The sequence below is a fragment of the Myzus persicae genome, unplaced genomic scaffold, assembly GCF_001856785.1.
Source record: "Myzus persicae strain clone G006 unplaced genomic scaffold, MPER_G0061.0, whole genome shotgun sequence".
Taxonomy (NCBI): domain Eukaryota; kingdom Metazoa; phylum Arthropoda; class Insecta; order Hemiptera; family Aphididae; genus Myzus; species Myzus persicae.
The window spans coordinates 104,171-118,361 of NW_019104186.1; the positions used below are offsets into that span (position 1 = coordinate 104,171).

The window sequence follows — 14,191 nt, forward strand, 5'->3', positions numbered from 1 at the left end:
TTTACATGTACTTATGAGTGACTGGTATTACCAGTATTACCCCACTATATGAGTAATGCCAGTCATTTGCTCGAAAAAAAATTATTCTACCCGACTCCAAAAATTTGAAATTTACATACACAGTAAGTTACAATCTCGCTAACAACTTAATAGTAATGTAAGCAATAATAAAATATTTGGATTTTTATCACCTACCAGAGATACATGAACTCCCAAGTATTCATATTCGAATGCAGTTATTTAATATATTGTACATTTTTACTTTATATATTTCCATTGTTCAGAAACAAATAATACAAGAAGACAGTTTAATGGCTTAGTTCAAGAATTCAAATGGTTACGAATAAACTTAAAAAACCATAGTTTAGTAATAGGACAGAACATGTAATTATAATTCAACAATAGGGATTAAATGGGATCAACAATTTTAGTATAATTCCTAAAAATGTGTCAAGAACATAGAGAAGTAAAACAATGAATTCAACTCATATTGCTTACCTACCTGTTTAAATTTTTTTAAAGACAAATCATTTTAAAAAATGTACTCTACAAAAAAAGATGTAGTAACTTTAAATAGATTTAGTATATTAAATACTTGAATTAATTTTATTTCAAAAATATGAATTAAAATTTTTTTCTGAGAGAACTTGTTCATGTTATACCTAGTACAGGTGTTGAGCATAGTAATATTGATTCAGTTGATACACAAATTAAAAGTATTTACTTGCTTGAAGGTATGGTTTTATTTTTTTACTTTAATTATAGCATATTTCTAAAAAATAATTACTTATTAATCAACATAATATGGACCAGGTGAAGAGTTACCAAATGAGCAACAAGTATTTATGCTGGCATACCGATTAAGAGTCCGCCGTCTCACGTATTTAGAAAAGATGCAATTGGACATATATGATACATCGTAGAGTGACACTCAATGTGAGTTCAGAAGATATTAATTATGCTTCAAATGAATACAATGATTAGATTAATTTATTCTTATTATGATTAAGGTATATACATGGTATATCTATTTAATTATTTTTATATTTATTTGATTACTAAAATGAGGTTTTTTGTAAATGTTTAAATAATATGTTGATGGTTTTTTGTGACAACACTATTTCTTTAAGTGAATTGTATTAGAATTGACTATATTTTGATTAAGATAGTAATTACAAATTGTATTAAAAAAATATAATATATTTTGCCCCTATACAAAGGCAGGGGGTCACATGTATAATATAAACCTAATATTTTTATCCTTATTTTTTAATACTGAAAATAAAAATATAAAATCTGATGTAATTTGTTTTTACAAAATAGCCAATACTTTGTAAATCTTAATTAGAAAACTGTTGATTGTAAAAAAATTTTATTAAGGTAAGTAGATTATTTTTTTAAATTATTCACATTATATTAGACAAATTAAATTGATACAATCGTTAAAACATTTTTAATTCAAAAAGTACCTAATATAAACTTTTAAAAATACTTAATGAGAATCTTTAAATAGGTTTTTTTAAATCTTTACTTCAATGAATGTTTATACTATCAAAAGGTTTCTAAAACCCAGATTTACAAATTAGCCAAGTTGAATTTTTAAAAAAAATTTTTACTCTTAGCATTAAAAAATAAAAATTGGTTATATACATGTGGCGCAAATGTCAATAATTAATGTATGAAAAAATTATAGATTAGAACAAAAGTTTTTTCATTTATCAAGTCTTCCTGTTATACCCTGTGTAGTAGATTAATTTTAAATAGTTACAAATTGTATAAAATAAATGTAATATACCTATAGTTAGTGACTGAAAGGCAGCATATAAAATGTTAGAAACTAATTTCACTGGATACAAGACTTTGCATGATGTTGTCATCAGGTCAGATTTAATGGCTTTTGATCAAACATATGTAACGAGGGTTTTTTAAATATTTGGTCATTTACATTTTTTTCATAACCATCATTGTAATTTTATTCACAACATTTACTTTGTCTGATTGCTTGAAAATGTCAGACAGGATCTTCGTCGATTTTCCTAAGTTCTACAACATCAAGACTTGCTCTAACTAATCCACCACGATTTTTCGCATTCAAGAGTTTCGATTCTGTCATTCTGATGTTTCAACTTCAAAACTCTGCAGAGCACAGACGGCGATTTTTTAAGGTCTAAACAGCGTAAAAAGGCGTAACATTTTTCAAAAAAAAAAAGACGTGATAACGAAAAAAAGCGAGATAACGCAGTGATGTCTCGGCTGCCGCGAGGAAAATTGGTGCGATTGGGAAGAAATCGACGGACCCTTTTCCAGCAGGAGCAAAAAAACGGACCGGAGTTTGAGCACCGCCGAAACGGCAACCCTGACGATCCCCAAAGTATCGAAGTGTCATGCATAGAACAATGAAATCGACGAAATTGTCGCACAATCAGGCGTAAGACGAAAACGACGTTGCCCCGTTTAGAGATAAGACGGTGTTTGGTGTGTGGGGCATCGATTCTCGGCTATTGTCTGGCGTCTGCGGACCGCCAAATTTTTATTTATCATCACTTTTTGTCGTCATCGTTGGCGTCTGTAAAGTGAAATTCTCTACCAAGATTAAGTTTTGTCGAGCAGACGGCAGCTGTCGTTTCCACACCGTCGCATAAAGTGTTTGGTCTATCGCCTTTTCCTAGACTACTGATTTTTCAAATCGTTTATACTGGTAAGTACTAAACACCAACTACCCACTGACGTAGGTATAGGGCAAAAAGTACAATGCGGCTACATTTGTTTCTTTTTTTAAGAACAAAATAATGCGTTATGAGACTTCACCTGCTTGAGTTCTCTATTTATTATGTTTCATGACGAAAAGTTTACTCTCACAATCGTGAATAGGTGACATTTGTTGAGGGGGATTAAAAATCAGTATCAACTGTCAAGTAATCGCTTAAGGTCCACTCACACTGTCTCATATATGATGCAATTACAAAATGCAACTACTACTGTGGTAGTGTGTGGTGTGCTAGCCTTTTTATGTTCATACATTTTTCTATTATAAAATTGAATACTACACAAAATCACTACTATCTAGTTGATTATCCCCTCGACAATTCTAAGGTGCTATTTGATTATTTTCATAATATAATTTGCACATAATAGTTGATAGATTCTACTTTTAATCGTGCCTTTTTAATAGTTATGTTCATTTCTAAATATTTAATTCCGTACAATATATTATGTAGTAGGTACATACCTTAATTTTTTTTTGACTACCTATTGATACAAAACATAATTTAATCAGTAACAGGGGTCTGACCAACAATATACAATATTCTACTTTTTATTGTGTATATGATAGTTACATGTGACGTCATTAAAAATACTTGATTAATTCTTAACAATATGGAACATTTGGTGTACCTTATTTTACTTAAAAACTTTTTTAATGGCTTTGCTGACATTAACACGCTGACTGCCTGTGTTCACAGACTATTTTTCCTACTCTTTATTTTTGATGTTATGCATAAAATCATTTTTTTTAAATTATAATTTTTAATCTATTTAACTCGGTTTAAGACAAGTAATATTTCTTTGTGAAACCTTCTCTCCTCTACGCCGTCATCTAAAAATATTCATTATTAGTTGATCTATTGACAAATAAATGTGTTTATGACAGCCACTGTCATATGACTTGTAGATAAATGCAAGGTGCAACGTCGAACACTTGTACAAATACTCTTATACTCTGATTCTATGTGGACGTTGGAAATCCCATGGCAGTCAACATATCAACTGTTCAACAGTGATATATATTTTATTTTAGACAAAGTCGAATTTTTAATTTAATTTATTAGCAATTTATTTTAGTGTAGTGGTTATTATTCAGTTATAATGTATTCTGTTACTAGACGTCTCACATTAAGAAGAGGATTGTACCACTTTAAAAATCTGCATACCCCTTTTCAAATATTTCCGATTTTATCCTGCAAAACTCCATATTTTAATAGTTTTTTACTTCATTTTTTATGCAAATACATGTCTTTACTATGTGTGGTCCACAATTTAGTTTTACAATTTATATCACTGAGGTAGTGTTCATTTCAATTATTCAATCAAAAGTTATAGTAATCTTATTATAAATACTAGAAGCAAAATTAATTAGCGTAGTCATTACCTGATTAATAAGTATTTCATAATTTTATTTGTTAGGTATTGGTAATTCTTAAAAACATTTTATAAAATGTCTCCCTATTGTGCAGAAAAATTATAGACTTATGTATACAGAACCCTATGTATACATTGTTGATTTTAATATTATTGGATTTTTATCTTTTATACTTTCTTATATTTTTTTCAGATTTATTCACCATGGAACAGTATATTGTAAGCAGTAATAGTGCATTAGAACTTAAACTCGGTAATTATAATACAAATAAAAAAAACTTGTGTGAATAATTTGTTTCTGTATACTTGTATACCTAATATTAATTTTTATTTTTAAGTCCGCAAACCTAGTGATATCCATGATCCTAAAGCAGCATTTTATCCAGACATGACTTATCAAGTATTTGGAAATATGTAAATATTTAAGTAATTTAATACAAATAAAATTGTTTAAACTAAATTTATTTTATTTTAGGGAAAAAATATTTGGTTACAAAGACCTTGTTGTAAAAATGTATTACACCGCTTGTAGCCTTAAACTGTATATTAATATAAGCTTTTCTTCTAAAGTGGATTCCGAGAAATTTGGTATGAATGTAAGTATTATATTCCATTTTTATCATTCAGTTTATGTAGCTTTTTTCAATCTACATGTATTATCTATAGAAAAATGTCAGTGGCAATAACTTTTGATAAAATAATTGTTTTAATAAATATAAGTTCATTTTATAAGTGTTAGTATTTTATACGCATTGTACTCGATAACATGATTTATTTGTCATAATTTCTGATTATTTATTTTTTTAATACAATATACTTCAATTAAAATTAATTTATTGGCAATAATGAAATTTCTTCAAATAGACATTATATATAACTGTAATTCTATAGAATTGCTGCTTGAATTAACATTGTTGGTTTTTTTATGAAAAATGTTTTCAGACACAAAAATAATAAAACACACATAATTGTACATTAATTTCTCCTCTCAGAATCTAAAATCGATCAAACTTTTGTTTTTTAAATTTAAAGTTTAATAAATAAATACGGTTTTGAATGTAACTAAATTTGGAAAAATGCTCATTACAATATGCATTACTCTAATTATTGTTGGTCACCTGTCATAACAATCCTTAAATTTAGTTCATGTATAAAATATTGTATAAACATTACTTAAACAATTTTTTTCAAAAATATATAATGATAAAATAAACACAATATCAAGGTTTAGTGTATTAATTGTTTCTGTTTAAAATTTTCCAACTAAATGTACATACTATATTTTAGATCTATATGTTAGTTGCATTGCACAAATTTTCTTTAAATTCAATGCTAGTTCTAACTCTTGATTTGTTTAATTAATAAATTAATAAATTATGTTAATTTTATAGCCGGACAATATAATGGAGAAACTTAAAGATTATATTACTCCTAATTTCTATTCAAATATTGATGTATTTGAAAAGTGTTTAGAAGATGAGCCGTCATTTAAGCCCTATGGAAATCAACTCGATCAATTTATTTTAAGTAAATTAATTTAAACTCAAATTTAGATTAACATTTACATTAACATTTTTTTACCATGGTTGTAGACCAAAATGAAGAAAACAAAAAATTTGAAGTCTATGTAATTGAAGACGAGAACACTGAGTTTAAAGAATATTTTAGTCAACTACAAACATTTGTTCTATGGTATATAGATTCATCAAATATAATTGATTTTGATGATTCTAAATGGAAGATATTCATCATGTGAGATATGATTTCTATTTTATACATATATTTGTTTTATTGGAATGTTAAAAAGAGCATTCACAGTTACGTCAAGCTTTGTGTTATGTCGATCAAAACATCATTGGGTGGGGCTCGGATACCTGGCTTATCTTGTGCGTGTAAATGTGGCTTGCTTTACACAAAAATATACCAACCTAATAATTTTATTTTCGATGTTTGAATTACGCATAAATATGTGATTTTTTTTTGCTTAAGACGATAGAAGTATCAGAATGTCAATGCCGTTAGATTTTTTTTTTTAATATTCAAAATACTTAAAAGGGATATTTTTTCCACGATAATAGTTACAACAGCGAGTCAATTTATTTTGATACACAATTTAAATATTTCAAAAACACTTGACCCTTTAGAAAATGCAGGTTCTACTAAAGTTTTAATTACATAAAAACACCACACACACAACAAAAATTAGAAAATATACTTGAAAGGTAAATTATTGTGTTAAGCAAGTAAAGTGTACATGTATAAGATAAGCAGTTATCGCCTAAGTAGTCAAGTTCATCTTATGTTAGTAGAGTCTGATTGACTCAAAAATTTTGATTAAACTAACAAAAAACAACTGTGGATAGTTAAATTAATAATCAGTAATAAATAACAGTAAAAATGTATTTAACACTTATAATGTAAATAAAATATTATGCTCAAATTTTAACAATCTAAATTTAATTTCAGGTATGAAGTTTTTAAAAATGAAAATGGTGATTCGTGTTATACACCAGTGGGATATTCAACAATCTATGAATACTATGCTTACCCTGATAAAATCCGGCCTAGAATTAGTCAAATGTTAATTCTACCACCATTTCAGAGGAAAGGATTGTGCGCTAAACTCTTGAATTCTGTTTACAAACACTATGCCACTAAATCAGATGTTATTGATATTACAGGTATTAATTCATATTTATTAATTTGCATGTAATATTTATTATAATATATATGTTGATTTGTTTTTTTTATCAGTTGAAAGTCCAAACGATGAATTTCAACTTGTTCGAGATTTTGTGGATGTTACTAATTTTCATAATCTGAAAACATTTGAAGAAGAAAAATTGAAAAAACTGCATTATCAAGAAATGGTTAAAGAATTTAAAAATCTTTACAAAATCAACCAGGTATGAGTAGTAAAATAATTAATTTATTTTATTTATTGTAAACATTATTGTTGTGTATTATTTATTTAAAATTGTAAGCTCCAATCTACATTGTTATAGTAACAATTATTTACATACAGGATGGAGTGGAGTAAATTTAAATCATATAAAAATACTTAATTTACCATGGGTAAATGTAATTTTAAAGTTAAGGTAAAATAATTTTTACCATTAATACATTTTTAATTAAATGTTGTGTATGTTTAGACTTTATATTTATAGTGGAGTAGGGCCAAGTATGCAAATTACCCAAGACTCATTAGAAATATGTGAACATATTTTTATAGGAGTATTAAAAAAACAATCAGGAATTGGTTATATATTTAAGATGACGCCACACGAACACTTGTCTTCAACATTGTAAATTTTATGTTCCAACAATATATTTAACAAATACATTTTACTTTGTAATTACCAGAACTAGTTAAAACTAGTTGAAAGTATGAAATTTAAAGGTAAGAATATTATTTAGGGCACCGTGGAGAATTGTATCGATATTATTTTTAAGTAAACTATGATCATTATAATGTGTATATACAAGTACAGTTTAAAAATAGTCATAACTTACTTAAAGATAAAATCAATAACATTTTTCTTTAGATGCCCTCGATAATATTTTCGCCTTTAAAATTTAATAAGAGGTAAATTCACTCTAGTTTTAGAAATTACTGTGTACAACGTAGTATTGTAAAGTACAATTTGCCATGTTGTAAGACTTAACAACAAAATGCTCGTGGGGATCTTCTTAAGGGGGCTCTAGCAGGTACAATTAATCATGTAAAGCAGGCTAAAAGCTAGACAAAACTGTAGGATATGGATTTGACGGATTTTAATTTTGAAAACTAATTAAAAATCTTCAACAACTTGACTGAAGCATGGCCATCAAAATATATAAAATACCAAAATTCTTGTCTTTTAAATTGTTGATTTTTTATTGAAGAATTTGAATGAAGAAAACCATTCCCTAGCTAACACAATGACTAAATAATATTTATTTTCAAAATTAAAATCCATCGAATCCAAGTCCTTTAATTTTGTATATAAATATACATATTTGATTAAATCTGTATCTTAGACACGTGCCCGCTCGTTACGAAAATTTATATGTGGTACTGGATAACAAATTTTACAAATTATACACACTAACATACATTTACTTCTCACACATAAACACAGCTGAAATATTAATTCTTAGAACACTTCACGCTTCAGCCATCTTAATACTATATTGATATTCTCCCAGATAAAATTACATGCTAATCTGTTGGAACCTTTTACTCATTAACAACTATCCCATCAAAATAATTTTCTATTCTGTAATTGTAAATAACAATTTTAAAAAAAAACTATGTATATTGCATTTATTTTTTCTTGTAAATCCTAATTTATCCATCAATTGATTTTAAAGGAAATAAAATAAATAATATGGACAGTATTTAATTTTCTTTGTCATTATTGCATTATATATTTACAATTGCACTATTTCACCCCAGAAAACAAAATTATTGATAGAGAAAATAGACACACGAGTATGAGTAAATGTGGGCAAGGTACTAATGAGAAGCATTGGTATCCCTTCATTCTTGTTAAGATAGAATAAAATGTACTTCTTATACAAATTAATTACGAAAGAAAATATAAATTTATGTTGTAATTTGGTACTTTCTGTGCCCTAGTGTATTCCCCCTGTCTATTATGGCATTAATATAGCTGTCTTAATGTATATAAAATCTAACTGTTACTAATTATTATAGTTAGCACGATACTTCGTGTACCAAGACTCGTCTCTCCTCTAAACTCCAAAGAATCTAGGCTTAAATCTTTTCTAGTCACAAAGTATTCTTTTATGAATATCAGACATCAATCGTTATGAAACGATACCAAATCATTCCCCAATATTCTTATAATATGGTACAAACTAATATATTATACAACAATGTAATTTGCCAAATACAGCTTTGATGTATGAACATAGTTGGTATTTTCCCTGTCTTAGCTTCACTAATATTTTCAAAAACTATTTTGGAACATCACCAGATTGCCATTTGATATTTAAATAACTTGTAGTTTAGATTTAAAATCTATTAAAAATCAAAGACTTGTTTGTAAAAAAGATTAAAATCTGATATATTTTTATTAGGAGTGCAAATACATATTATTTTTCACAGAGTTAAAATCTTTATGCTTCTTCAATTTGGTTACAAATGTTGTTTTATGTTCTTATATTAAATTAATATCTTAATTCACGGGTATATAAAATTAAATAATAATTCTTAATTAAAATTGTTTTAGAAACAAGTTCGTCGCGTAATAGAAATTATACTACTAAAAATTACCAATCGGCAGAATAAAGATGAATATGAAAAATATAAGAAATTTGTAAAAACAAGGTTGAATTGGCCATTTCAAGTACGTAATTAATAATATTATTAATCTTATATCTAACAGTTGAATGTTTTGTATTTTAAATTTATATTAAAATATTATTTATATATTTATATTTACTTATTTTTAGAAAAAACCTACCAAACTTATGTTGGCTATGCCAGCCGAAGAAGTTGAAAAAATCCAAAAAGCTGATTCAATTGTAAAACTAGAAGATTTAGATATTGAGTATAATGAATTAGAACCATCATATGATAAAGTAATCAAGCGGTTAGAAGTTAGCCTTTCTGTATAGTTAAGCGCCATAAATATCCGGTTTCTTACTTGTTCTATGATAAATAATTTTATTTCAATTTTTCTACATTTATTTTAATTATTTTTAACTTATATAAATGATTTCAAATCATGTTCCTTTTTTTATTAAAGTAATTAAGTCTTAAAATAAATGAATATTATAATAAACTTAATTAAGTATTTTTAATATTATCATTCAATTTTAATATTATACAATTTATAACTCTGAAGTAATAAATAATATGTGAATTGTTTTAGGTTTTTATTTTGTATTATAAACTTGACGTTGAAACAATTGATTCGATTTTATAGTATCAAATAAAACCAAAATTAATATTCAATTTTCCAAAAAGATTTTATTTCATGAAGCTTTATACTATTATTTTAATATATGTTACAATATTCAGCTTTATACTACTTGCATTTCATCAGTTTTTATTTAATTTCAACAAAATGATATAAATTTACCACCTAATGTTATGTAATTACTGCTAACTAATGAGTATATTTCAGTTGTCAACCATCGTTCATAAAATTCATTAAATTTTCTAAACTGTTCCTTTAAAAAAAATTATCGTTTCATGGAAGTATGAAGTAACTGTAGACACCTGCTCCAGTCAGACGAATCTTCTCAAAGTGTTCTATCATTAGAGGAACCAATTGAGGGGCGTGGGCGATGCTCTAATTTGATTGGTTATTGTTAAGACACAGAACCTTTTGTGTGAATTGTATTGTAAGTTAATATAAAATTGAAATCGATAATAAGATGCAAAACAACTGTTACAAAAATAAAGTAAAATGATTTATTTAGTCACATCAATATAGCGGTTATAACAGAAGTTGTTAAATGGCACAATATATTTTCATTGTTTTATTTTGACTAATAGTTATTAAAAGTTAAAAAACCTTAATGTTTAATCACTTTGATGAACAATAACAATAATAAATTATAAATCATAAATTCAATAAAAAAACATTAAATCAACACACATTTATACACCTTTTGGAAGTGTTGTTAAAATTATGACATTCCAAATATTTTAAGCGCATTAATTGATGTTGCTAAAGCCACTTCATCTGGCTTTTTAGCAATTAAACCAGCTAATAATTCCACTAAAATAGGTAATGAGCATGGTTCGTTCCGATGAAATGTACAGTAACGCTGTAAAAATCCCAGTGATCTGTGAAATTACAGTACATAAAAATTAATAATCATTTCAAAATGTACATTTAGTATAAAACTATACCTTTGAGTGAGGCTAGATTTTAATTCGTCAGTAAGATTTGCTGCTCTAGCATTTGGATACATAAACGGAGAATCAGATTGCACTAGTATTCTATCTAGTGTTAATGTCCCAGCACTTAAAAGTTTTTTGATTCCGCTACCAGAACTATCTTTGCACAATCCTCCTACAAAAATAAAAAATATTAAAATAATTGAATACTTATATAACTTAAAATAAAAAAATACAAACTGTATATTTAAATATTGCATGATGCAATTTACATAATACTGTCATTATTCATTGAGAAACTACACATCTAAAGACAAAAAAAAAAGTTACCTGTTATTCCAATGTACATTCCCAAGTTAATGTAGTCAGTAGCTTCTTCAAAAGAACCAGTAAATGAATGTAAAATAGCTGGAAGCTCTAAAGGCAAATGTGTTTTTAAAATCCTTAAAAAATCTTCATGTGCTCCTTTTTGGTGCAACATAATGGGCTTTTTTATTTCTTTGGCCAAGGAAATCTACATAAAAACCAAATATTAATAAAATAATATATTTGTTATATTAAATACGACATGCAAAATATACAACCATTTTATTCTAACCTGTTGCCTGTTGTTTGCAAATGATAATCATATAATAAACATCAATTAAAAATTTAAAAGAAATAAATCTTACTAATTTCATACATTTATGTTTTAGTTATACCTGTAGTTCAAAAACTTTTCTTTGTATATCAGGCGATGAAAAATCTTTGTTATAATCCAAACCACATATACCAATAGCTACACATTCTGGATTTTTAGCAATATCTCTCAGTTCGTCATAATAATTATCTTCCCAAGATTTAGCTTCATGTGGATGGATACCTATTAAACATAAAAAAATAACCATAAAATAGTACCTATTAGTCAGTACTTCATAGAAGTGTTAAATAAATAGGTAATCTAATAAAATATTTTTTCAACCACATACCTATTTTATACAATAGGTACCTAATATTTAATCTTTAATTTCAAGAGTGAAGGTCAAATAGCTGGTACTTTAGTGTAAATAAATAATTTTCTTTTAAAATGAATCTGTATAAATTATCTAAAAACACTTACATATAGCCAATTATAATTTTTTTAATGGAAAATGTTTAAGTTGTATTGATACATACTAATTTAGGTAAGCATTTTATAGACTAAATTACTAATGGTACATGTAGGTCATTTACCCGCAGTCGAATATAAAGCTCCTGGATAAATTCTTGCTAGCCGTAACGCTTCTTTACTCGTTCTAAGAGAGGTACATGGAACAATTATTTTTTGAACACCTGTAAAATGATAAAATAATTGGCAGGATATAACAATATTATCAACAGTTATACACCCACAGCTGTTGACAGTGAACAATATCATAGAAAGTTGTTGTATTATAATATCTCTGGCGTTAGAAAAAGCTAATAAGTCTGGAGACACAATTGTCAATGCATAAAACGAATCAATAGCGGTACGTAACCATACCTGAATCTTTTGCTCGTTGTAACACCGATTCCAAGTCCCTGCTGAACTTCTTGTTTACCATGTTTGATCCAACGTCGATGAGTAGATAATTGTCATAGTTCTCTCGGATCGGATCCTGTACTTTGACAGCACTGTTGGGTTGAAAAGCCATGATACCTCTACAAAAAGCGTGCGGAATTAAAAATGAAAACGGGCCCAAAAGATTATAATTATTATTGTTGAATAGGTTGAGTCTGTGTGCATATATATATGTATATAAATATATAATTATATATACAACGCTTTTTGTGTTTTAACTTTTAACTGTGCCAAAGCTAAACTATTATGTTTTATGGACACTGTACAGATCGTGGTGGTCTACTTACTACTTATCTAATGTCTAAATAGAATTGCCCAGTCGGTGATAAAGAACGGACAAATACCTATGACATTAATAATAATAATTGTAATCGAAAACAACAGCATTAAAAAATAAAATTCCATGCGATAGCGACCGAACTAGCAGCGGATCGTCAGTCGTCACTTGTCAGTGTTATCATTAAACATAAATAATATTATTCCGACGCGACGGGCTGTGTTTGTTGGTCAATATTATGATAAGCGCCCGTTTTTCATTCAATATATGTACTACAAACTATGTGATAAGAAACCTCTTGTATGTTCGGTTGCATTTCACGACATTTCGATGTCAAGGGGATCGAAGCGCACGTATTTTACGTACGTTATGCCGGTGGTAAATTTAACATATTTCGGAATGTCCGATTTTAATTATGATTGTATGTATGAATAATTTGACAAAATACCTATGATTTTTAGGAAGTCGGTTTTCGATTTTCAATTTTAAAGGACTTTAAAATTAAGATATTTTTTCAAAAATCCAATAAAAAGTAGTTGCATTGCATTTGCATATATTTTGGGTACAAAATCACAATGTAGATTATTTAGATAAACAGCTTTAAACAATTTAACATGCAAAACAAGTTAACTAATGAGCTTATAAAAGTAATTTTATTACATTAAAATTAGTAAACATGATAATAATTAATCAAAAATAATAGAAATCAAATTATTTAAAGTAAAGAAAATTAATCAAAAAACAAAATCTATATTTCTTTTTTTGCTATTTGAAAAGCGTTCTATTATCTTATCTTCTGAAATATCAAATCCTCGATGAATATACAGTAATGCTAAGCCACAAAGTCTATCTTGAGACATCTTTGTCCTTAACCAAGTCTTAAGCTTGAAGCTTGAAAATCCAAGGTGGGCGAGCGCCCCCTTTGCCCCCTCCTAAAAACCGCCACTGGCGTTCATGTCGTTTCGCGACACACTTATTAGAGACCTCACGGCACACCTGTAGTTAGACACTGGTTTGGTTTAGAAGCTTATTATAAATTCAACCATTTTTTTCAAAATTACGTTCGGGCTTCAGGAAGTATGATTAATTTATTACCAGTATCTGTGGTTTCTGTAGTTATGCAAACAAGAATATATTTCATACTTGAGGATGTATTGACATGCGCTCGCGTGTGTGAGAGTTTCATCCGACGGTGCTTGCCCGACGCATAAAAAATTACATTTGAAAAGTCATCGTGTGTATAAAATATAAAAATATACTCTAAAAGTTTCAAGTATCCACGTATAATATTTTTATATTACCCGTACAGTGTACGATTTAAAATATTATGCATGCT

At 27.6% G+C, this 14,191-nt stretch overlaps 2 protein-coding genes across 2 annotated transcripts; one reads left to right on the top strand and one right to left on the bottom strand.

Annotated features, from left to right (window-relative positions):
- The first annotated feature begins 2,257 nt into the window (after window positions 1-2,257).
- On the top strand, window positions 2,258-10,118 carry LOC111039724 (histone acetyltransferase type B catalytic subunit). Its single transcript, XM_022323322.1, has 10 exons — window positions 2,258-2,698; window positions 4,334-4,393; window positions 4,479-4,554; window positions 4,616-4,736; window positions 5,532-5,667; window positions 5,733-5,892; window positions 6,607-6,821; window positions 6,895-7,046; window positions 9,378-9,494; window positions 9,601-10,118. The coding sequence occupies exons 2-10, from the start codon at window positions 4,345-4,347 to the stop codon at window positions 9,763-9,765; spliced, it is 1,191 nt and encodes a 396-aa protein (XP_022179014.1). The 5' UTR covers window positions 2,258-2,698; window positions 4,334-4,344; the 3' UTR covers window positions 9,766-10,118.
- Window positions 10,119-10,544: 426 nt separating this feature from the next.
- On the bottom strand, window positions 10,545-13,039 carry LOC111039725 (3'-5' ssDNA/RNA exonuclease TatD). Its single transcript, XM_022323323.1, has 7 exons — window positions 12,866-13,039; window positions 12,501-12,658; window positions 12,212-12,310; window positions 11,701-11,861; window positions 11,330-11,513; window positions 11,012-11,174; window positions 10,545-10,945 (listed from the first exon to the last, which is right to left on the bottom strand). The coding sequence occupies exons 2-7, from the start codon at window positions 12,649-12,651 to the stop codon at window positions 10,786-10,788; spliced, it is 918 nt and encodes a 305-aa protein (XP_022179015.1). The 5' UTR covers window positions 12,652-12,658; window positions 12,866-13,039; the 3' UTR covers window positions 10,545-10,785.
- Window positions 13,040-14,191: the final 1,152 nt, after the last annotated feature.

Coding starts and splice junctions, on each gene's coding strand:
- LOC111039724 (XM_022323322.1), top strand. CDS start 4,345: ATGGAACAGTATATTGTAAGCAGTAATAGTGCATTAGAACTTAAACTC. Junction 4,394..4,478: donor TGCATTAGAACTTAAACTCG/GTAATTATAATA, acceptor TTTATTTTTAAG/TCCGCAAACCTAGTGATATC. Junction 4,737..5,531: donor CCGAGAAATTTGGTATGAAT/GTAAGTATTATA, acceptor TTAATTTTATAG/CCGGACAATATAATGGAGAA.
- LOC111039725 (XM_022323323.1), bottom strand. CDS start 12,651: ATGGCTTTTCAACCCAACAGTGCTGTCAAAGTACAGGATCCGATCCGA. Junction 12,311..12,500: donor ACAACGAGCAAAAGATTCAG/GTATGGTTACGT, acceptor ATCATTTTACAG/GTGTTCAAAAAATAATTGTT. Junction 10,946..11,011: donor AAATCTAGCCTCACTCAAAG/GTATAGTTTTAT, acceptor GTAATTTCACAG/ATCACTGGGATTTTTACAGC.